Below are 22,859 nucleotides of genomic sequence, written 5' to 3'. Positions count from 1 at the left end.
CATCGTACACGGAGGGCAGACAAAGCTGTACGCCGAAACAGGCTGTCTGTGGTGAGGCGGCCGCTCGCGTGAGCCGTCCGTGGTTCGCACGTGGCACCCACGCGAGATAACCAAATTGAGTACCTACGACGAGACGAAAGAAATTTAAGAAGATGAACCCATGACGCAGTAAATACATTCCATTTGAATAGGTTACAAAAAATAGTACCCTCCACACGCAGCCAGAGGCCTATAGACCCAAAATCCACTCCAAAAACATGTACAGTCGAATACATATCGTTACGGATACATAAATTAAGCACTTTCAAAAAAAATGCGGGACTACCCTCCCGAACCTCGTTATCCTCGGAACTCCAGAACGTTCTGTCAATACACATAGCAAAGGGGAGAAGCAATTGAGTCGCCTCACTAACTGTCATCGCTTTTTGACCACAAGTACAATGTACAACAGGAGTCGGTACACGAGTGCGATAAGCAGAAGGATTACGGCGTAGAGCTTGAAGCTTATGCCCCGAATGCCCAAAGCCTGTGCTCCACACCGCGTGGGTTGCGTCAATCCGGAGAGATTCCGAGATGGAAACGAAGAGCACAACAGAAGAACGAAGATAATATACAGTGTTTATCAAAATTCCAGAACGGCGGGTCCGGTGCGAACAAATTTCAAACGTCGCAGATGTCATTGGATTGCATCATCATCCGTAAGGTTAGAGACGAAACGGGACAAGAGAGCCAAGAGATTGAATTATTGGCGGTTCGACCACATCCGCAGTAGGCCAACAGCCATGCCGGCATGCGGAGCGTCACGGAATGGCATACGTCCCAGAATGTCGAAAATGAGTGGGGTCAACAGACAGCGGGAGAGCGCGAATGCAACGGGCGCGGTGAGAAAACATCCGAAAGGATCCAACAAAGCGGGACAGTGTCCAGTAGACGCCCGTTCGTAGTGATTATCAAAGTCAAATAAGGATTAAAGATCAAATGTTCGTAAGCGTTTGTTGCTTTCATGGAAGTGATGGATAATCGTGACTTGCCTCGAGGACGTCATCGCCTGTCAGAGCGCACTGACCCTGAGCTGTCAGCGAACTTGGATAGTCGCAAAAGCACGTTCCATCGCTTAAAGTAGTGCATGCCAACGTAATACCATGGAGATCGTTGAATACGAGTAGATCGAACGCATATGTCTAGCCAAAAACAACTAATTGTAAGTCATTGGATAAGGAAACAGGGTGCTTAACAAAGTGGATACCTGGTAATCAATGAAGTGTGCCCAATAGTACCAGAAACGGGGGAGATTCACTGCCCTGATGAAATATCCACCCACACACTTCAACGAGAAAAAAACGGTGATTAGTTAAATATAGAACCTCCAAATGAAACGTTATACCATCCAAAACCCGTTCAGGAAAGATGCAACAGCGAGGGATGCCACGAAGTTTGGAAGCATTGAAGCGACCACCGCGGACTAGACATTCGCCACCCGAGTGATGAACCGTAATTCAATTCAGATTCGAATTTCCTGGGTCGACACATGAGAAAAACGGACCTGAGACTCTGCAGTATACACAGCAAGAAATAGTACGCCGAGGAACCTAAAGAACTGGTCCGCTCCGGGATTCAGGCCAATGCTCCAGTAACATATTACAGAGAACAACAGCACACAAACGAAGAGATATGGCAAAATGACAAGTGAGTTGGCGAGGACGTATGTACCGGGCCCATATAATCCATTCATACGCTCACGTACGAAGACAAGACGCTCTTCGAGAAAAGCAGGGATACCTGCGACACTCATAAAGCCGAGGAATGCCACGGAAAAGAAATGCACGCTCAGTCTATCGTTCTGTCGAGTATGAAGATGGCATGAAGGCCAAATGAAGGACGCCAACGTGCGTTGAGTAGGGTCATCAACGGCAAAGGGTGAGGGATGGAGAGTTAGGTTACTCAGAAGAGTCGAAGATAATCGAAGACGTACAATTTTCGCAGAATTCTGCGCGAGGTTGACCCATACGGTAGCTAGAAGGATCCCCATTCCTACTGCATGGCGCGGTGTAAAGACGATAGGCGGGAAGACAACACATATATCCGATGAGCTTCTACTCCGAGCGACAAGGAAAGGAACGAAAAAGAGGAATAATAGTAGGCACTTACGATACATTGCAATTCTCACACCGTATGCGAGCAAGTTACGAGAGTAATTGATCATGTTACGTTCCATGAGGATCTGGGTCTTCTGTACGCTCCGCTTGAGGGCCTTCAGAGTACATCCTTGCAACTTATCCTCATTACGTAGACGTCGTACAAAAGACCTATCCTGGGATCTTGGGATTGAGAATCGGAGCTCGTTCTCGTATGGTTGAGTCCGAGAGTAGAATGACCAGCGAGCTGCAAGGTCGGCGGCAACTTGTCCCCGTTCCTTTGGATCTGTGATGAAATCTGTGCTAATGAAGTCGAGAGCCCGATCTGCTGGGTTCGCAAACTTCGGTACGGGCTGACCTAACCCATCTCCCAGATATGTTGCTAGCCCGCCTGTAAGAAAGATAGCAAATTTACGTTAGTCTGATCGAATCGGGGGGAAATGATAGGATTCTGCGCATTTACTTGTTACGCCGTAGTACACGGTGCGGCCTTGTGCGAGAAGCAGAAGCTTGTCGAAAAGGGAAAAGGTCTCCCAGCTCGGTTGATGGATGCTTGCAATTATAATCATTCCATGTTGTAGTGCGATCTTCTTGACTACGGTAGGTCAATTACAGTGAATATGATACGAGTGATTAGTGAAGAAGTTAGGAAGTCATGGAATTAAGTCCGGGATAACGAAGCGAAGAAAAAGGACACCTACTCGCAGTTAGCACCTCACGGCCTGCACGACTATCGAGTCCACTTGTGGGCTCGTCAAGGAGGAGAATTCTTGGCATTGTCACAAGCGCTGCACCTAAGGTAACACGACGCTTCTGACCGCCAGAGATACCGCGCTGCACCGGGTTGCCGATGCGACTATTGTGGACATCACAAAGACCGAGCTCGGAAAGTACTCGTCCAACTCGTTCGTGGATGACTTGTGCTGGCGTCGAAGAGGCCAAGCTGCGGAGAAGTCGACAGCGAGAGGCTTAACTTAACGACCGCAAATGTACAAGGTACTTGGACGAATGGGGACTAACCCTAAGCGAGCTGCGAAGTAGATGGTTTCCTGAACTGTGAGCACGCCAAGCAGTGTGTCGCTTTGCTCAACATACGCCGTGAGGTTCTTCATATCTACGTCTCCATCACCGTTCACGTATACCTGGATAAACCAGAGTAAGCTTCCTTACGGGCGAAGGATCTTGTCATTTGTGTACTAACTTTCCCCTCGGAAGCATAAATTCGCTTGGCAAGTACGTCCAAAACAGTGGATTTACCAGCGCCAGAGGGACCCATGACTGTGCAAACAGATTAATTCGAATACTCAGAGCGGGATGAAGGAGCTCCGTTAACCTGCTAGCATTTCTCCAGACTCTACCCTGCCAGAAATGCCCGATAAAATTATCTTCTCCTTTATCGAGTATTGGATATTCTCCCATTCGAGAACAAGATGTTCTCTTGGCTTTTGCACCTATTTTCGGTCTCCGTTAGGCGACTCGGTCAACAACAAGCCCGAACAATTGGCACAGACCTCGACGTCCGACGGTTGGAGGGGAATGAACGTGGGTAAACTCATCGTCAGTTAGGACGATACTGCAGCAGAGTGGCGTTTGGGTCTGGATAGTGGGAGCGAGCCGCCGCCACGCCAGTGCCATCCATTCATATGTACTCTAAGGAGAGGCAGACTAAGCTGGACGTCTCGATCGCATGTCAGCTCGTCATCAAGCAATGATGTGTTGTTCGGCGGGAGCTGGGACAGTTTAGAGCGGCGCGTGGCACATTCACAGTCTAGCCCCTAAGTGTAGGTCCCGGCGAAGAGCATGAACTTTGTTCCGTTTTACGAGTTTGGAAAAGACGGAGGTACAGGGACCAACACGGATCAGCAACACATCGTTCAGTGTTAATGAGTTGGCCAAGAGCCAAGAAATTTCATCAATTATCGGCATGTAAGATTGAGAGACGGGCCGAGCGTGATGATTTTTTCGAAGGATCAGTCATACAGAACAGGGACATCCAGAAAGTCAGAGATGCTGGGCTAGTTGGACAGACAGATCTGAATTCGACACAGGATTAGAAACAGATTTTTTCAGAGTTTTACACTAACTCAAATCTGGCAGGAGGTATGCTTTGAGGCAAATCCGGGCTAGACCGAGAGATCCGCCGACCCTGAGTGTGGATCGTCCAGAGCGTGGGAAATGATGACCCACAAACATCGAAACGAAACAAGCCACACGGGAGCCCGATGCCAGAATTGCAGCTCCAGTGGAGGAGGTTTCCCGTTTACCACCACCAGGACTGCATTTGGGTTCCCATCTCGATGTGCTCGTTCTGTCCATTTCCAAAGCGGTGTTCTGGTGCGGCGCCCAACAACCGGGTCCCTCGGAGATTCTTTGCCTTCATAATCGAAGAAATGAAATATATGGCGTGGGCATCTCAGGATATTCTCATCATCAGGAAACGGTCACGGTCCGAGAAGCGACGACTCACGAGCCAACACACAAGGCATTGGCAAACACTCTGCACACGCTCTTGACTGTCTGCAGCGAAGCTCGCCCCTTGCCAGCTTAGCTTCCTGCCATCATCAACCGAGGACTCGCCCAATAGTCTTCAATCTTTCCCTCCTCCTCGGCCTCCGTGGCCATCACTCCGTCCCCTCCAGTCCTCCGTTTGCTTCCGCTTCTAAATCTCTCTGCATTTGCTATAATACCACGAGACGCGCGCTCTTAAAAGTGCACTCAACTGCTGTCTCCCCGCTGCATACTGCCTCCTCGGCTAGTGTCCTTTGAGCGCGCCCAGCATCCATGTCTACCTCTCTGACGACTCCTCAGCAACCTCGCAGTGACCCAAAAGCTAAGGATCGAGACCGTGATGAAGATGGTGAGAATGACGCTGCGCCATCTGGGGGCGCGTCGCGTCCTCCGACAAAGCGTGCACGTAAAGCAATCAACTGCACTCCTTGTCGTACCAGTAAGCTAAAGTGCGACAAGTACGTTCATCTCTTTGTCACTCTGCCATTGCCGTTGACAATCCTTCCTTTCCTGCCAGGGCTCGTCCATGCTCATCATGCGTGCTGAGAGGTCTGCACCATCTTGTACACGTGCTCTGGCAATTAAACATTGCTAATCTAATATTCTTCTCAAGGTACTGCATCACAATGTTATACTGACAGCAAAGACGAAACCAGTTACCGGTGAGCTTGTGCCCATCCCTCGCTTCTCATTTCAAATGATGGAATGTTGATTATAACTAAATTAATTACGATTTCTAGTCGTAATGGGATCGATCCTCACAACGAGATTGCACGAATGCGCCAGTCACTAGCAACTCTAGAAGCGTACGTTGTTCGTGGTCCTAGCTCGCGCCCGGCAGAGTTAAGCTCGGCGTCATCATCGAAAGACCGGAATACATTGCCAAAACGTGATAACCTAGGCGGAGTGCTGAAACAAGAAGCGGACGCAGATGCCATGGCTGTACCTGGTATGCTCGCTGAAAGGGGAAAAGGGGGCTTTTACGCAGGCCCCACATCCGCCGCGACGCTTCTGTATTCATTGAAAACTGCTAATGATGCGCGCGATGGGAACGAGGATGCCGAGCGCGCATCTGCTTCTGGCTCTAATGCGGATTCGGACGTGGACGACGTGCCGACCGACATCTCGCGTGGATTCGATGACGATCTTCTTGCGCAGCTGCCTGCGATTCACGTTATTGACGGGCTAGTCGACTATTATCTGAACTTCTGTAATTGGATGTACCGCCATGTCTATCCACCAACATTCACCGCGTCTTGGAATCGCTTCAAGGATTGTGCATCCGCAGATCGACTCATGCTTGCGACACTTGCTGCTGTTATGGCTGTTGCAGTGCGGTATCTATCCGAGCAACATGCCTTGCTTTCGGCTCTTTCCACTGGAACGCGAGAGGTGCGTTTTATTTATTTATTTTTGTTAATCATGATGTCTAAATTATATTTCCGACATTTATCTACAGGAGATCGGAGAGCGATTTTACATGGTGGCATGCGAGGCTCTCGCAAGATACCGAGCAGAGAGTCGCGTTCTCTCACTTGAGCTCGTCGAATTGCTGCTAATCCGCACGCACTACCTTACACTCTCGAAGACCGACAGCGAAGAAATATGGACGATTCGCGGTGAACTCGTCAGTATCGGTACAGCAATGGGTCTGCATCGGGATCCCGATAAGTGGCGCATGTCGCGCGAAGTAGCAGAACGCCGCCGATGGGCGTGGTGGCATATTCTTTTACTTGAACGGTCAGTTACGGATTGCATTTCATCATCTGAATGACAACTAAAATTGTAATTTGAATTGATATTCCTAGTTGGCAATGCTTTCTGTTCGGTCGACCACTTTCTATCGCTTCGCATCATTTCGACACCCGAATGCCGTCGCACGTTGATACCAAAATCGACAAGACCGGGAGACTATTTCTTCCTAATCTTGTCATGTTTAAACTTGCGGATATTCTGGGCGATATCGTTGATGATGCGGTATCGATCCGGCCAGTACCATACTCGCGCGTGCTCGAACGAGATAAAGAGCTTGTTGCATGGATGGAAGATCTGCCAAGAGAGCTTGATCGTATGCCTAATTGCTTCTTCAACGTGTGAATGGTAACGCTAAACTTCTATTCATATCTAGTGGACGAATATCGGCTCGCACGGTCTCTTGCCAGCCCCGATCCGGCGGATATGCGCCTTGGCGTTCTCAGCGTAATGTACGTTTTGGTGACTTAAACAAACTTCTCTTCGATTTCTCTTCATGTATCTTATCGCTTATTTCTCCAGTATTCGCACGAGCTATTACCACATTCGTTTTACTTTGCATCGACCTTACGCCGCCGCTGCTCATGATCATCCTTCACAACAACCTTCCACATCAGGATCGGCGAGCCAAGAGCACCATGCACGAATGGCGCAATCGCTGGACACTGCTGCAGTTGCTGCGGACAAGCTCATTCAGCTTGTTGCGCAGGCACGACCCGAAGTTCTCGGAAGCGGGAACAACGCATCGCTCGCAGTGGCTGCTCATGTCCATTGGGGACCGTTTCATTGCTTCTCGGCAGCGATGTTCTTCTCATTACAGCTCGTAGCGGATCCGCAACAGCCGGGTGCAAGCTTGTTTAGAGCGAACATCCGCCGCGTGCTCGACTTGTTAAGCATGTCGCGAGGTGTACCTATTGCGGATAAAGCAAGTGATATGCTTCGAGCTCTCCGTCCACTGTATGATTCCAATGCGGAGGACGAATTCGGCGGTAAAGGTCGCTCGAAAGAGAATGTTATTGCCCTTGTCAAGAGCCTTGCATTCCCGTATCACGACTCGTTTGCTAGTCATGGGCATGGTACTCGTTCTCAACATACGGACTCGCCGCGAAGCGCAGGTGCAATGTCGCCGACAACGGTGCGCATGAACCCTGTTGGCGCGTCGAGTGCGTCCTCTCCTGGAGGTACACTTATTCCGATGGTCTCGCCCTCTGTCCCACGCCCTCCCGGTCATAGCGGTCTAACACCAGCACCTCCCTATTCACGAAGTGCCTCACAAGCACAACTTTCGGATATCTTGGCACCAGCTCCCGGTGGCAACGCCACTGCCACTAAACCGACTGGCCTAGACTACGCTCCATATGGTCCGCAGAACGGACAGTCGACGACCTCGGGCGTACTACGTCCGACCCCGACTTTCCCGCTCCCTGCTTCTGGTGGTGGCGCGTTCAACGCAAATCCTTCTGGTGCAGATAATGCATCGATGTGGGGTGCTTCAGTTGGATTTGGACAGGGCGAGTGGTCCCGCTTCTTGGACGTTCTTGAGCGGACGGAGCCAACTGGGCTGATGAACGCCTGAAGTATTTTGTCTCATTCCGTCCCGTCTCTGCGTGCTCGTCACAGGCTCACGCATTCCCTACCAGCCCACGTTCTTGCTATTAGTCATGTCAGTACATGGCATATTCGGTTTATTTAGTCAGCTGCTCGTTAAAAAAGTGTACACTACTTTGGTATGTTCCCTTCAGGATGGAACTCGTATTGTATATAGTGCATATAGACTAGACGAAGAGTAAATATTAATTAATGTGTTTCTTTATTATTGAATGGCAGGATTTTGATGTGTTCACTGTGACTGCTTTGAAGCCATAAATGTGAGCTATTGGAGATGCCTATATGATCTAGCTTGTCTACCTTTCGATTATGTATATGCTTTCTGGGAAGTTTTAGGCTCGAGCGCCATGCTGTAGACCCGTAGTTGAGTGGGTGTGGGTAAGACGCGAAGTGTAATACTAATTATCCACAAATAACGCGGATAGCTCATCACGTGCTTCGTTTCTCCCGCCACGTGCACGTATCAACCGATTTTATCGTATTGTATAGAGTCATTTCCGGCAAACAGAACGCTGAGCACATATCTTTACACGGAACATGGACGACATTTTAGAAAAGCCAAATTCAGAATTACGGCCCTCCAACGTTAATTCTCCGGAAGATGCAGGACAGTCGTCCGATGAAGATGACGGCGGCCCGGATTGGACAAAAGTGTCGGGTCTCGCCTCTTTAAGCTCGAGCAAGCCATCTATCCCCAAACGCGGCGATAAAGAGTTCGAGCCTGCTGGTGGTGTGGATGGAGGTGGAACTGGTACAAGTCTACAGCAGCATAAACTCGACCGTGTACGCGCAGCGATGTTCAGCGCGCTCGATGTAGAACGGACTATATCTAGGTGCATTCATGCATTAATACTTCTCGTCAAGTCATCTTATATATCTTTCTAGTAAGACAGTCAGCTACTCAGAGTGGTGTCGCAATATCTCTCGTGCGCGTATTCTCAGTGGACGAGGAAACTACCTCAACACCTTGGGACACAATGTACCGCGCGAGTATCGATCTGGTTTCGATGACCAAAGTTCACAGAACCGGAAAAAGGAGAAGGAGGTGGTGCTACTACCGGAGGAGGCTTTGTACCTCATCGAGCGAGGTAGCATGTTCTGCTGGTCTCAGATTGACGACACTATAGAGGATGAGGGCACCCCCATGAGTCTCCAGCAGGCGTACGCAGAAATGATCGGAAAGGAGGATTTGACATTGGAGCGCTATCAAGTATGCCAATTCTCTACTCTCTCAATCCATACGAAATATAATAATATGTGACACCGTGCTTATGTATAGGTATATGCGTACCTGAAACGTCTTGGATATACGGTCATTCGCGCACAAGCACCGAGTCGCTTTTATGTTACTGCTCCACCGTTTTCACCTCGATCCATACCTCTAAAACGGTCTGGGAAATGGTCTCGTGTCTTGGATATCTTCCTATTACCATTCAAGAAAATGTTTAGTCTTTTTGCATCTAAGTTTGACTGGTGGAGACCGCTGAGGACTGATCGTTGTTTCCACCGTTTCTTATCCTTCTGTGCGTATACATGCTCTAACAAGTATTATATAAATTGACTGATCCGCGAATTTAGCATCTGTTTTCTCGTCATTACGATTCCTCAAATCCGGATATTCACATCCGCTTCCGCCTTTAAAAAACGCGAATTCACCATACGAGGTCTTTTTTCATGTGTACAAACCCGCAACGCCATATCGCAAGACGGCACCCCCTCCACCTGACTATTCTGTCATTGTGGTCAAGTAAGAGGTTTTTGCAATCAGATTGATGAGCCATGGGCTGATAGTCTATGCTTAGTGGACGAGAGACACCAATGCCTTCACTTCATGAGCTATGTTCTCTTTTCGAACAACTGCCTGAGCTTCCACCACCAGTTCCTCGGAAGAAGTTCAATGCGACCCAGCAGAATAGTTCATCTTCGAAAAATGGTGAAAGACCCCAAGGTCAGACTGCGGTACAAGCGTCGCATCCACGCTCGTTATTCAAACAAATAAGGAACTTCTTACAACGCCTTTTCCCATTCTTTACTGTGGTTGGAGGAACTAAATCATTGCCAGTTCCTGTTCGTAATCCAAACCCATTCCAAACGTTGAGGATGGGGAAAAAGATGATCGTAGTTGCATCTGTTGATTCGGGCATGATTAGTTTCTTCCGCTTCTGTCAGGGCTCGTTCGATGAATGGCCTATGATTTAACTGCCTATTTCTTTGACACAATACCGCGTAACCGACTTCGCAATCACTTTCGTTCCTTTGGTGAATGATGGCACATGGTGTTATCACACGACGCCGTTCGTACGTTCAGAAGTACAACAGAGGTTAAGAACGAATGAACCAAAAGACCTAATCATGCTTTTCCGCACTGATCTACTGGGTGAAACTCTGGAATTCCCAATCTTTGACTATCTTTTCAGCCTGCACCGATGCATTCAATATTTTATCACCTCTCACTTCCGCAACCTCATACTCGTCTTCGTTGAATACCTGGGACTGTATCAGTATCCAGAGAAGATATGCGAAGAAAATACAGGTTTACTAAATTGGCTACCCAGCTTCTATCTCCTTTGGAGAAGTTCGGTGGATAGAATGGTACCTTCTGCCCAGTCCGTACGTCCCTATAGACTATGACATTTCCCCGTTGTGCAGTATAGCTGACTATCTTGCCACTTCTCAATTCTGCTTGTGAAAATCCGGTTGTATTCGGTTTGTGTAGCAGCTTACGTGCTTTCCTATTCCCTTCGTTCAAGTAATCGGATACCCCTAGTGACGGGTATTGGTTCTTGAGTCTGTACAACCCTCTGTTATGAGTTTGTGCATCTGAACCTTCGTCATATGTCCTCTCAGCGCTCGACCCAAGTGAAGTCCGGCGTCCATAGCTTGCCGCTACTCGGTCTCGCGGATCTGGAAATCATAGTCAAAAGTTCCCCATCGAAGATGCCCAAATTACTGACCTGATTTTGAATGGGACTTTGACTTGGACCTTGAATTGGACTTATATGTCTCATCTGTCTCATAGATACCTAAGTATTCGCTACTGTTTTTAACTGCGATAGCTCGAGAGTAGAAAAGAGCCTACGGGGTCGTGTCGGTTGAGGTTCAGGTGGGGGACCCGTCCGGACTGAATATACTTGGTGGGTAACTGGAGCAGCTCTGTGTTCATTGTAATAATGTATTGGCAGCGGAATCTGTGCAACACGCTTTCTTGGATCCCCCGACATCCTTTCAATAACGCGTAAAGTGAAGTAGTCGACTGAGAAAGATGAGGGATATGGCCCTGCATTCATCGCTCTCTCAAGTTTGCTTGCTCTATGCAATTTGCTAAGTGCGTAGTCAGATCTCTGGTTTACACACATCGCCCCTTAGTTACACATCATTTGGTCCGTAATCCCGCTTGAACATCACTGAACCTTCTCCCAGAATACGCATAAGACAACGGTGATGAGGATTAGCACGTGGAGAAACGCATCACGAGCTACACGTCCAAAGAAGCGCGAATTAGGACTTACGTATAGCCGCGCTAATGACTGCTCACAGAAGGTCTCTACCCATGGTAAGAGGGCGAGCAAAGCCTTTGACTTCGAAGCAAACTTATGTAGATGACGTCACTGTTACTAGGAAGCCTGGCTCTGATCTGATCGTTGTTAATATCTCGTTCTCGCAAAGTTATCCCTCTTCTAAACGGTCATCTTCAGAAGACACCTTGGACTCCTCTATGCTCATCTTGACAAGCTACACACTCTTTTTAAATAGCTTCTCGGGACTCTATCACTAATTCCTATGCAGAAACTTAGAAGGATTAGTTAGCAGACTCATTCCTAGAAAAAAGTGGAAGACTTGTAAGTAATGCTAGAAAATAAATGTTGCTTTCACTGTCGTTATTCGAACACTTATGGAGACACTTTCAGAGCCTGTTGCTACTCTTGGGTGCAATCGGCGATACTAATTCACTGGCGATCCGCATTAATTATCCGAACTAATTCCAAACGTCGAGGACGGTGAAAGGGATAGTCGTAGATGCAGGCAGGATTGGCTTGTTTCGCTTTTGTCAGGACTCCTACTATGGACTATGATCTAAGTGGTCGTTTCTTTGATATCATACTACTCAACAGTCATTCACACTGTGCAGCAGTCTTTACCTTTTAAATCACGGTTGGATATGCGGATGGCAAAGTTCAATTATTGAGCATTACTAACGACAACGTGCTGAAGCATATCCCAAAACCTGGAATCTTCCTTCAACGAACTGCCTTCACCTTTCAAGGCTCTTCTCAGGTTCGAGTCCAAGCTCCATTCTACGCTCTCTCTCTCTTTTCTTTTCTTTTTTCCCTCCTTTAATGTGCTACTGCATGCGCTGTTATCACACCACACGACATGGTTGGGCATTCACAGGACTTACTATATTACCGCACTAATCTATCTAGCAAGACTCTTGAATTCCCCGTCCTTGACTACCTCGACTCTCTCTCCAGGCTCCTCTAACCCATTCATTCTATCCCTCCACACCTCCGCGACCTCATACTCATCTTCATTAAATACCTTGAACTATGTCAGCATCTCAAGAAGATACGTGCAGAAAACGCGAAATTACTAAATTAGCTACCCAATCTCCGCCTGGCGGATAAAACATTGTCTTCGCCTTAGTCTGTACATTCTTATAGACTAAAACATAACCTGGCCGTGCAGTATAACTAACTAACTTGCCGCTCCTCAGTTCTGCTGGAGAAAAACCTTTTGCATTTGGTTTGTGCAGTAGCCTGCGTGCTTTTTTTATATTTTCGTTCCGGTAATCAGTTACTCCCAGTGAATCGGATCGCCCTTTGAAATCGTAATACTGTTGAGTTTGTACGTCTGTCCCTTCATTATATGTTTTGGCAGTCGATACAGGTGGTTTTGGGTGCATATAGCTTGCCGTAACTCGGTTTCGCGGATCTGAGAATCGTCCACGGAAGATTTCGATCAAAAATGCCAAAACTACTTACCTGACCTTGAATGGGACTTATGTGTCCCATGTGTCTCATACGTATCATAGGAACTACCTAAGAATTCACCAAGACGTTTAACTGTAATGGCTCGAAAGCAAGGAGGAACCTACGGGGTCCTGTCGATTGCCTCTCAAGAGAGGGAACAGTCTGAACCGTATATGATTGGCGATACGGACTACTTCTGTCTCCGTTGTAATTTCGGTTTTCATACTGCCTCCAACTTCCTTTCGGTAGACCAGTGTATGCATCACGCGTGGGGTCCCGCGACATCCTTTCTACCGTGTGTTTGAGTGCAGTAATTGACTAAACAAGGCGGAAGACGCTGCCTTGCTTTCATACCCGCAAGTTTGCTACCCTCAGGCAATTTGCCTGACACCTAGTCAGACCCCTCATTTGCGTTTATTGCTCCTGGCTAACACATCATTTGGCTGATAAGCATACTTGAGTATGACAGGGCTTCCTGCTGCTCTGTATATCCATAAGTAAACAGAAGTGAAGACGAGTCCAGAGAAAGCAGTGATCAAGACATACGGAAAACCGGACCTGCATCATACGCCAAAGGCTCTTACTTGTGGTAAGTGGAGAAGCCAAGCTTCTAACTTTAAAGCAAACTTGAGGGCATGACGTCACTGTTGCTGGAAAGTTTGAATCCAATCTGTTTGTGTTTGTAAATATGCAAAGTTGGCTTTATATGCGTACATTCTACTACATTGCAATCGGTCAACTTCAGAAGGAAATCTCGATTCTTTTGTGCTCATTTTAGGAAGCCTTCCTACTACCCTGCAGATTCTGTCTTTATGACATATAACAGTGGAATCGATAAGAATATTTTCACCAACAAATGAACGGACTCGTGTCAGCATGTCTGATTTGCGTTTCAAGCTACTCAACTGTATAGGCGATAACAGAACTGGTTTTGTTATTATTAGTTTCATAATCTTTATCTGCTATTTACTATGTAGAAACGAATGTTTGTAACTTGTGTCCATTACTTATCCACATGTGTAATTATCCCTTTTTGTGTGTAACTTGTAGTAATTTGTGGCGTCGATCTGTACCTTGTTTGTTATCTTATCAAGTTGTCCGAAATCCCGGATAGCGTCATCCGTCGCTTCATTGATGTTTATACCATAATTATAGCACACGCTAGCCATTGGTTCGCAGACACTTCTTGTCTCTCACCATCACCACGCTCGTATCTTGTCGACACAGGTTACTGCAATGCCTTTTGGGAAGATAAAGCTGAATGATGGAAATGAGGTGAGTGGCATAACATGGCTAACATTGAATGTGGCGTTTTGGGTTCTTACAAAGCGTCTAATTATTGTTGCAGATTCCAAGCATTGCATTTGGCACGGGTTCGTCAATGAAGGGCAAGGTGAGATTGCCCGACATAAGTCGCACTCTTGCTCATATATTTCACAATGTTGAAGGATGTGACGGAATATGTAGAGCAGGCAATTGAGAAAGGCTTCTCACACATTGACACAGCCCAATGTGTGTATACTAGTTAATTTGATTTCCTTATCAACAAAACAATGAATATTCTAAACTCAGATTACCAAACCGAGCCGTACGTTGGGAAAGCCATTCGTGAAGAGGGTCTTCGACGAGACGAACTCTTTATCACGACAAAGTTCGGATTCGGGAAAGTCAGCGAGGTATTTCAGAACAGCCTCAAACAAGTACGTTCTTTACTTGATAAGCCGCGCTTATAAATTCAATAATTGAAATAAACAGCTCAGTCTCAAGCAAGTAGATTTATACTTGATCCACTCTCCAAGTGCCATCGAAGGTACAATAGAGAATACTTGGCGCGAATTCGAGAAAATCAAAGATGCCGGACTAGCAAAGTGAATTCACACATTTTATAAAGTTTTACATTCTCTCACTTAGACTCACTGGACAAAAAATTCAGGAGTATCGGGGTTAGCAACTTTTCCGTGCAACAGCTAAAGGATCTTCAGAAAGTGGCAAAAATCCAACCTGCCGTCAATCAGGTTTGCAAGTTCAAGCTCATCCAGGGAATATTTCTTTCATCGAGAACTGCTCTGTCGCATTATAGATTCGCTTCCACCCATACAACTGGGAAGAAAATAAAGAACTGGTGGAATACGCAGCGCAGCAAGGAATCGTCATTGAAGCATATAGTTCTCTCACGTATACTGCCATTCAATTCTTTGGCGGCGAAGTCTTGCTAACCTAAATCACTCTTTGCCGTCTTACAACAGGCCCATCACTCAACAGCCTGGTGGACCAGTGGATCCTGTCCTCAAGACAATCGGTAAGCGACTTGGTGCCACTCCAGCGCAGGTCATTTTTGCATGGGTGAAGAGTAAAGGGGCTGTCATTGTCACGTAAGTGCATTTCTCCAGTAAGTCAGTCAAAGCCAGTTCATTATTGTTCATCTTGACAGCACGACGAGCAAGAAGGAACGCCTCGATGAATATCTTGCTGTGGGTGACCTGCGTAAGCACTGCTTATTCATTTTTTGGCTTTGCACAGCAACTAACGTCGACCTGCTGAATCCTATAGCCGAGCTCTCAGAAGCAGAGATTGCTGCCATTGAAGAGGCAGGCGCACAGGGTGGACAGAGAGTATCGATGAACAGGCGGCGATTTCTAGCAGTGGTTGCTGGAGGTGCATTTTTCTATGGCGTACGTTGGTTGTTGAGAGCTTGAAATCGAGATGTATCTTGGCGTAGTTTTGCCATTGTTCTTTCAGAAAATGCGTTACTAGACCTTGTAGACTGATAGTAATTTCTTGGATAGCCCAGACACTTTGAATGAGATGCTGCATTGAATACATTTTTGCATTGAAAGCAAAACGCAGTCTGCTTTTGAGCGCATGATGGAAACATACCCATACAATAGCATGCGACAGCCATAAAACATGTTAAGAGTCAAAGGGAAAGAGGGAAAGTGAGACCAACGACACCGTACATCTATTCATTCCTCTTCCTCCTCACCCTCACCTTCGCCCTCACCCTCTTCTTCATCATCTTCCTCCTCTTCCTCTTCGCGCTGCTGCTCTGCGACCGCAGTAGCGATTCGGTCAAGATCACGCTGGCCATCTTGGGAGATTGAGCGGCCGCCGTTGTCATTTTGCTCGAGCACACCGATTTTCTCGAGTGATTGACAGATTTTACGTTGCACATTCGTGCTCGCGTTGGCGTGGTGTGAAGGTCGGTTCCCGCGCCTGTTGCGACCACCGTGTAGTTTTGCGAGTTGGCCTATGCCGACGTGTTTGCGGAGGTAGATGTGACGTGCAACGGCGGCTGCAGTTGGTTTACACCACCAACGATGAGCTATGTTACGCAGAGCAGAAGAAGTGCAGAGGACGTACCAGCCCGAACGTAGAACCAATCTTGATCATACGGTGCAAGCTCCTTGTAGTGACCCGTCTTTACGATATCAACCCATGTTGGGACCTCAAGCTTGCCAGATCGCTTGAGGTGGGCAGCATATGCTGCGATGAAAGAGTCCGCGCTGTTGGTTGTCGTTCGTAGGTTGTTCCAGTACGATCACAATCCGATGTTGTGAGGACAAGTATGAATACAGATGAGGCGAGATCCAACCCGAGAACAACGACACCAGACCAGAAGTACCACAGATGCAACGCACACCGTCATCAGTTCGCCTCTCGATTATCTACAGGAATACAAAACACGCACCTAACGTCCCGTACACCAGGCATCGTAGGCTTATTTTAAACTGACCACTAGATAGCTCTTCCTCGAATGAGTGGAAAGCAGACGTTATGCGCGCTGCGTGAGCCTCGAAGGTGTTTTGCTAGCAGACTCCTCGACTTCCAAACCTCTGTCCGACTTGCGTGTTGGACAGGAAAGGAAGGAATGACTAACAAGATGTACTGTACAGTTAATGACATAACTGCATTATTATGTAATGAATAGGTATTCTCACGCCGACTTTAATCACGATGTCTCCCTCCATACCCGTTGTTAACGACGCCTCAAATTCTAAAGCTTCGTGCCTAGTTACCGAACCCCTTAAATTCCTTGGGAGCATGCCACGTCCGCCATGTGCTTATCGTTGAGCTAAAATCATTTTCATGCTATGATCACCAACCCTTGCTTGTCGTGTGTAGATGCTAGTCTTGCGGTCTCAAATTGTTTTTGCACATTTCTGTCTTGTCATGCAAGATTCATATTATAGAGGCATGAAAATAAGTATCATATCGTATCGACGACAAGATATCTCGACTATACAGGGGGCCAGGGAGACAATAACAGCAACAATACGAAGTTTTAAGTACAGATCCAACACACGTAAAAACTCTCCAATAGATAGAACGAAAAGTTAGATGAATGATATGAGATACACAAGCGATTCGAAGCCCGATGGAATGACACAAATGCTTCTTCTCGTCCTCTTTTCTGCTGAGGATTGTCATCGGAACAACACAAGCAAGAAACAGATCGGGTGGTAAAACAGGTATGAGAGACGTCCGGTAGTAGATCAAATGGAGATGCGACAAGTGGAGCGTTCAATCAACCTGCCTGTCAATGGTGATCTTGACACCATAGTTGCCAGCGCCGTGGTCGCTGCGCGTGTCAACAATGTTGACATTGTCGTCGCTGGGAACAAGTCCAGCTTCCTTGCCCTCGTTGACGCTGCTCTTCCCGTCAGCGTCCCAGTCGTGGCGGCTCTTGTCAGCGGGCATCTCGCCAATCGTGTAGGTCTGACCGACACCAGTGCCAACGCCACCAATCGTGCTGTTGATGTTAAGCACACCAGGTGCACCTGCACCGCGAGTGCTAATGACATGCGTCGTTCCAACGCCGCGCGAGCCTCCTGAGCTTGCAGCAGCCGCCGAAGAGCCGGAGAACGAGCCGCCAGACTTGAGCGAACCGCGGACAGAGAGGATGATACGAAGAGTCATGGTTGTCGTAAGAACAGCAGCCATAGAAGTCACGATAGTCTTGATGGTGTCGCTGCCGTCGTTCGGCTTAGCGATGAACCAAAAGAGCATGTTGGTCATGTTGACAATCCAGATCGCACCGTAGAGGTTGAGACCATCACGGAGCATCAGCTTCCAGTAGGACAGAGGTTTCGCCTCGAGAGTTGCAAGCGAGCGTTTGATCGCAAGCAAGAACTGCACATCCATCAATTAATCGATTATGTCTAAATTGATAAGGGAAAGTGACCTACAGAGGCGGTGAACAAAAGCGTCGGAGCTAACCAGTAGATTCCGACCCAGTTGCTCTTAGGTCCTGCAATGCAGCCCTGGCCCTCCAGCAAGGGAACGGCTAAAACGGACGATTTTTTTTTTCAATTACGAACAGATCGCCACAAATGAAACAGTCCGCTTACATCGGTAGAATCCGCAGGTGATAGCCATGCAGACAACCTGGAGAGCGAAGAGCGCGGTCATGCCCATGAGGACAGTGCGGTTCTTGTCGTAGATGGCGTGGATGCGGATGACATGGATGATAGAGCAGGCCGAGACGAGAATAGCAGTGCAGATAGGCTCGAAGAGGAAGAAGTGGGAGCATTGCTATAGATGGAACAAGAAGTAATGAGCCCAGAACTCAGCCATCAAAATCACCCGTCGTTGACGGATGGTTGACAGCGACGCACCGACTGTGTGAAATGTGTATCAAAGAACGCAACCGCTGTCGCAACGCAAATGATAGTTAGCACACACCACGCAGGACGCCATTTCGGGTGGAAAGATGACAACTCACCCACTATAATGAACTCCGCAGGCATGAAGAGACGCAAGAAGTGAAAAATGATCTTAAGGACTGGCCATTCTTTGGTCTTCATGAGACGCCATGAGCGCGGAGATAGGACAAGAGTGTCCCATGCTGCGACGGTGAGCGTGCAGACGAAGAAATACTTGTGCGCGCTCAAGTGCGGCGGAAGGTTGAGGGATGGTGGGAGGAGGTCAGTGATATCTGGTGCGGACATGTCGGTCTTCTTCTGGCTTCTACTTTCGTCCTAAGTATGCTCTGAATCAACGACACCAACCAGTGAGAAGGACGCGACGAATGCTGGACGGTGGCTAAGAGAGCGACTACAGGGAGGCAGTCGGTGGTCGTTGAGGAAGGGGAAGAAGTTGTGGGAGTAGTGTTATAAGGAGAGCGGGCTGATGGGGAAAGCAGTGAGAAGATAGCTTTCATCGTCGCCTGAAACAGTTCCTATCCCTTTTATGGCATCTTTTCCTGATCGCCGGCTTCTCTTTCTTATTCCTTCAGAAAAACTTACTTCCCCCTTTTCAATTCACTTTCAGCTTATATGGGGATACTTGCGCCATCACGGTCCTGCTGGATATCACTCTACACTAGTCTGCATCATGCCTAATATTGCTCTGAGCATTTCTTTCGTGCATGGGTCATGTGGGCGAATATACTAACAGTATGAGTTTCCTAATCTGGGGTGGCACAGCCAGCGTCTCTTCTACTGAGCGACACCATCTCATCTCCACCGTTCCCTCGCATCCCGTCGCACTCATCATCTTCCGACCATAATGTCTCCAGTGCGTGTCTCTTCCTGCAAGACGACCATCTCTTCTCAACAAATGCCTTGAAGGGAACTGCCCGCCAAGCCCATGCAACACACCTGAAAAATCAGAGCGTAATCAAGTGACCGAGGCCCGAAAGGGACTGAACCCAACCCAAGCTATCTTTATCCTAGCTTGTCAGATCAATCATCATGATGCGAGAACAAGCTTCACTCCCTTTCTTAATCCGCATTACTCCATATCTGCACTAAATCTGCTTCTGCTCTCCATGATCATCAGCACTGCTAATTTGTTCATCCCAGCGACGTAACTCAACTCGACCCCGTCCCTATCGCAAGTTAAGTAGCACCTCTCGTATAAACGGGGACGAGAGACGAAGGCTTGTCTTCTCCATCCTCGTCCTGTAGACACAAGAGAACGCTGGTCGAGAGCGATTATGTGGATCACATCAAAATAGAGGAACGGAAGAAATCGAATATTCGAAATAAAAATCACCAGCAATTGACATCAAGATCTGAAATCCGGCGCGTGGCTATACAGAGAGCTACATCCGCATCATCCAAAACTCTCCCGGTTCCCTGATACAGGACCTGATCTCGGACACAACACGGCAGCGTTTCTTTTTCTTTTGGGTTACCTGCTTTACATTATAAGCGCCGAGTGCACGCAACTGAGAGTCAATGCCATATCGACTAAATTGCTCCATGATTGTGTCATCCTATTCAACCAAAACGGAAGCGTTTCTTGTCTCGACAACTGTCCCAACGTAACTTCGTGATGGATGAGAGCTCAGTTTCGTATTAAGGGAGGATAAAAGGGCTTTTGACTTGCGACTCCTATCAAGTAAACGTGCTTCCTTGGCAGATTCGGTCTTCAGTCTGCCCTGGACCTGTAACGTGTACTTCCTTATTAACGTTCGCTGGCATGAGCATGTCTTCGAGTAATCTTCCTCTTTGACAAAAGCCTCCAGGCAGCCAAACTAGACTGCTCTCCTCAACTCACCCTCCTCATGACTGGTAAAGAGCTATCGACTCACAAACTCGCTGACCAATGTTCTCACTTCATCAAAACGTGTCAGTCGACTTTGTTTCGTCTTCTTGACAGTAGCCGCGAGACTGATTAGATCAGTTAGGAATATTATACGCTTGATAATGTGGTGTGAGGTGCGTTGACTTATTTGCTATGGCTTGGATCAGATCCGATACGGATTTGTAGAGCGTCTTGTTGGGGCGTTGTTATATCTGATACCATCGACACCACCACCACTAGATTTTTTGTTCGCAATCTCCGGCGTTCGTTTCAGAGCCACCGGGTGCAATATGACTAGTTTTCAGGGATCAGATGTGCTCTGCTGCGCTGTTCTCCGTCAGTTTCAAGGCAGTACGTGAGTAACAATAATGCGACGATGGAATGATGATTAATAACAGCACACCTTGTTCTTTGTCTGTTTGTTGCTCGATCGATACTTGCATTCCAATCTGTATAAAATCAAATTCACTGACGGATAAATGGTGCTTCCAACTCATGTCCATGGAGGAGACAAGATGTGGTCCTTTGTCTCACACATCGCGCTTCTCTTGCTGCTCTGCTGTTGGCTGGGGCCCACATAAGCTCGCTGTCAAATATAAACCAAGACCTCCATAACATGATCGACACAAATTGGATGCTTCAATGCAAGCCACCTTCAGCTCCTGTCCTACCGAGTATTCACTGTTCTACTTCTGTTGATATATGCCAGTGAGGAGGTCTCAAGCTGTGTACCTGGTATGTGGCAATCAGGCTGTGAGACATGGTACTTTGAAACAACTCCTGCTGAAGCCTGAATGCCTGTTTGCTTCAGTATAACTGCTAGGCTAGGAATAAGCACATAGATTAATGCACTAGCATAGGGGATGCTGGACTGACAAGCTGGTAGTTGTGAACTGGCTTTGCTAGTTGGTCAATATCCCTTGTCCTCCAAAATCAGGGGAAAGTTCCACATTCATCAAACTTTGCTTAACTTGAAACAGTTATTGTATACAATCTGTTCTGACAATAGAATGCATTACATCATACTTTCCTTGCTACTAGTACTTTGCTTCCACTTTGCACACCAATTGTAGCATGTTGAGTGCCCCTTCATCCTTCTATAGTAACCTATTGCACTCTTTTTTTAAATTTGAGCAGGATGTATACACACACAGAGTGTGACACGTTTGCCAATTACTAACTTAAGAAAATAACAATGAGTTTACTACAAAGTTGTATTTAAATTATTCCTGTTTTTGATTTTCTTTGTATGTATAGTAATATATATTGACATTCAAATAACCACTGTTATTGTAATGTGTTCCTCTTTAAGCAGTATAGTAAAGAATTCTATGGCTCCATACTTAAAGCTACTACTAGGTCATTTGCAAATATAGATAGAGCAAAACTGCCTTCTGTCTCATATAAAAGGTCTGCACACTCAACACTTACTATACAAAGTTCAATCTTCATCCTACATTCTGCATCTTGTCACATTTACTATTAGTATAAAATTCAGAGATGAGATTAAAGCCTATTAAACCTCCTACAGTTAGTTCTGTGTCTCAAACAAAGAATGCTGAAGAACTATTCACATTTTGTGAGTAAACCATATAATATAGATAGTAACATATGATTTATACCTTGAATGTAGATTTGTTCACACTCCCAGAAGGCCATAAGTATTGTGGCTACACACTATTTTGGGATCCAAGAGAAATACAGTATGTCTGTAAGCACCTTCTTACTATTCTCTTTCTACTATAGTATAAAATGATTCTCTACAGTTTGTAACTGTTAGGAATTGTAAAATACAGTAACTAAGTTTGGAAAAGCTTAACTCAAGACTTAGGACTGAGTAGTTTATATACAAAACCCTATTAGTCACAAGTCTAGAGATTGGCCAGATCAACTAGGCTACCTTTGTTGTCCTGCTTAGTAAGAACTCCAGCTCAGCATTATTAACCTTTAATCATTACTAATGAGTGATCAATCCATCAGTAGAGAGAGGGGACAGGAAGGAGTAGGTACTAAGTCAGTTAGGAAAAGGTAACAAAACCTGAGAACAAGGTCTTTATCTCTCTAAGGTTAAACACATACTCTAGCACAGTATTACTTGATAACCTTAACTAAAGACAAGTCATTTAGAATGCTTGTATGGAGAGAGGATCTAGAAAGAGTATAGTGTCCAGAGTAAGAAGTATAAAGGAAAAGACTAGGAGAAAACCTGAAGAGATAAAAGGAAAATATTATACTTACTTACTATATAGCTAGTTAGGAACACTTTGTACAAAGACAAAGGACTATTAAAGCTAGGAAAGAGTCAGAGCTAATACTCTGTAGCTCTATACTTGAGGAGGACTAGTACTAGTGAAGG

At 46.7% G+C, this 22,859-nt stretch overlaps 8 protein-coding genes across 8 annotated transcripts; 4 read left to right on the top strand and 4 right to left on the bottom strand.

Annotated features, from left to right (window-relative positions):
* Positions 1-415: 415 nt before the first annotated feature.
* FOMMEDRAFT_113462 (uncharacterized protein) lies at positions 416-3,526 on the bottom strand (the record flags this gene model as incomplete). Its single annotated transcript, XM_007270722.1, has 12 exons — positions 3,469-3,526; positions 3,333-3,413; positions 3,156-3,255; positions 2,837-3,078; positions 2,599-2,730; positions 2,149-2,526; positions 1,973-2,034; positions 1,544-1,840; positions 1,385-1,462; positions 1,247-1,324; positions 1,028-1,181; positions 416-531 (listed from the first exon to the last, which is right to left on the bottom strand). The coding sequence occupies exons 1-12, from the start codon at positions 3,476-3,478 to the stop codon at positions 416-418; spliced, it is 1,728 nt and encodes a 575-aa protein (XP_007270784.1). The 5' UTR covers positions 3,479-3,526.
* Positions 3,527-4,886: 1,360 nt separating this feature from the next.
* Positions 4,887-8,047, top strand: FOMMEDRAFT_113458 (uncharacterized protein). Its single transcript, XM_007270721.1, has 8 exons — positions 4,887-5,101; positions 5,161-5,192; positions 5,257-5,305; positions 5,384-6,035; positions 6,103-6,383; positions 6,452-6,711; positions 6,772-6,847; positions 6,918-8,047. Exons 1-8 carry the CDS (start codon positions 4,917-4,919, stop codon positions 7,969-7,971), a joined length of 2,589 nt encoding a protein of 862 aa, XP_007270783.1. The 5' UTR covers positions 4,887-4,916; the 3' UTR covers positions 7,972-8,047.
* A 493-nt stretch (positions 8,048-8,540) lies between these two features.
* FOMMEDRAFT_113456 (uncharacterized protein) lies at positions 8,541-10,203 on the top strand (the record flags this gene model as incomplete). Its single annotated transcript, XM_007270720.1, has 5 exons — positions 8,541-8,836; positions 8,889-9,213; positions 9,283-9,526; positions 9,582-9,750; positions 9,806-10,203. The coding sequence occupies 5 exons, from the start codon at positions 8,541-8,543 to the stop codon at positions 10,200-10,202; spliced, it is 1,431 nt and encodes a 476-aa protein (XP_007270782.1).
* Positions 10,204-12,419: 2,216 nt separating this feature from the next.
* Positions 12,420-13,258, bottom strand: FOMMEDRAFT_31475 (uncharacterized protein; the record flags this gene model as incomplete). Its single annotated transcript, XM_007270614.1, has 4 exons — positions 12,420-12,542; positions 12,700-12,935; positions 12,986-13,042; positions 13,099-13,258. The coding sequence occupies 4 exons, from the start codon at positions 13,256-13,258 to the stop codon at positions 12,420-12,422; spliced, it is 576 nt and encodes a 191-aa protein (XP_007270676.1).
* Positions 13,259-14,209: 951 nt separating this feature from the next.
* FOMMEDRAFT_136713 (Aldo/keto reductase) lies at positions 14,210-15,669 on the top strand (the record flags this gene model as incomplete). Its single annotated transcript, XM_007270719.1, has 10 exons — positions 14,210-14,248; positions 14,322-14,366; positions 14,422-14,485; positions 14,546-14,673; positions 14,729-14,841; positions 14,907-14,988; positions 15,054-15,148; positions 15,220-15,345; positions 15,405-15,457; positions 15,524-15,669. 10 exons carry the CDS (start codon positions 14,210-14,212, stop codon positions 15,667-15,669), a joined length of 891 nt encoding a protein of 296 aa, XP_007270781.1.
* A 267-nt stretch (positions 15,670-15,936) lies between these two features.
* FOMMEDRAFT_95356 (ribosomal protein S19) lies at positions 15,937-16,684 on the bottom strand (the record flags this gene model as incomplete). Its single annotated transcript, XM_007270670.1, has 3 exons — positions 15,937-16,265; positions 16,334-16,476; positions 16,662-16,684. The coding sequence occupies 3 exons, from the start codon at positions 16,682-16,684 to the stop codon at positions 15,937-15,939; spliced, it is 495 nt and encodes a 164-aa protein (XP_007270732.1).
* Positions 16,685-17,145: 461 nt separating this feature from the next.
* On the bottom strand, positions 17,146-19,051 carry FOMMEDRAFT_142948 (uncharacterized protein). Its single transcript, XM_007270718.1, has 5 exons — positions 18,696-19,051; positions 18,589-18,623; positions 18,322-18,505; positions 18,160-18,257; positions 17,146-18,103 (listed from the first exon to the last, which is right to left on the bottom strand). The coding sequence occupies exons 1-5, from the start codon at positions 18,919-18,921 to the stop codon at positions 17,495-17,497; spliced, it is 1,152 nt and encodes a 383-aa protein (XP_007270780.1). The 5' UTR covers positions 18,922-19,051; the 3' UTR covers positions 17,146-17,494.
* Positions 19,052-19,306: 255 nt separating this feature from the next.
* Positions 19,307-19,599, top strand: FOMMEDRAFT_161067 (uncharacterized protein; the record flags this gene model as incomplete). Its single annotated transcript, XM_007270717.1, has 2 exons — positions 19,307-19,349; positions 19,403-19,599. 2 exons carry the CDS (start codon positions 19,307-19,309, stop codon positions 19,597-19,599), a joined length of 240 nt encoding a protein of 79 aa, XP_007270779.1.
* Positions 19,600-22,859: the final 3,260 nt, after the last annotated feature.

This window comes from Fomitiporia mediterranea (genome assembly GCF_000271605.1).
Source record: "Fomitiporia mediterranea MF3/22 unplaced genomic scaffold FOMMEscaffold_14, whole genome shotgun sequence".
NCBI classification, from domain to species: domain Eukaryota; kingdom Fungi; phylum Basidiomycota; class Agaricomycetes; order Hymenochaetales; family Hymenochaetaceae; genus Fomitiporia; species Fomitiporia mediterranea.
The sequence above is the reverse complement of the archived record's forward strand: the minus strand, read 5'-3'. Positions and strand labels throughout refer to the sequence as shown.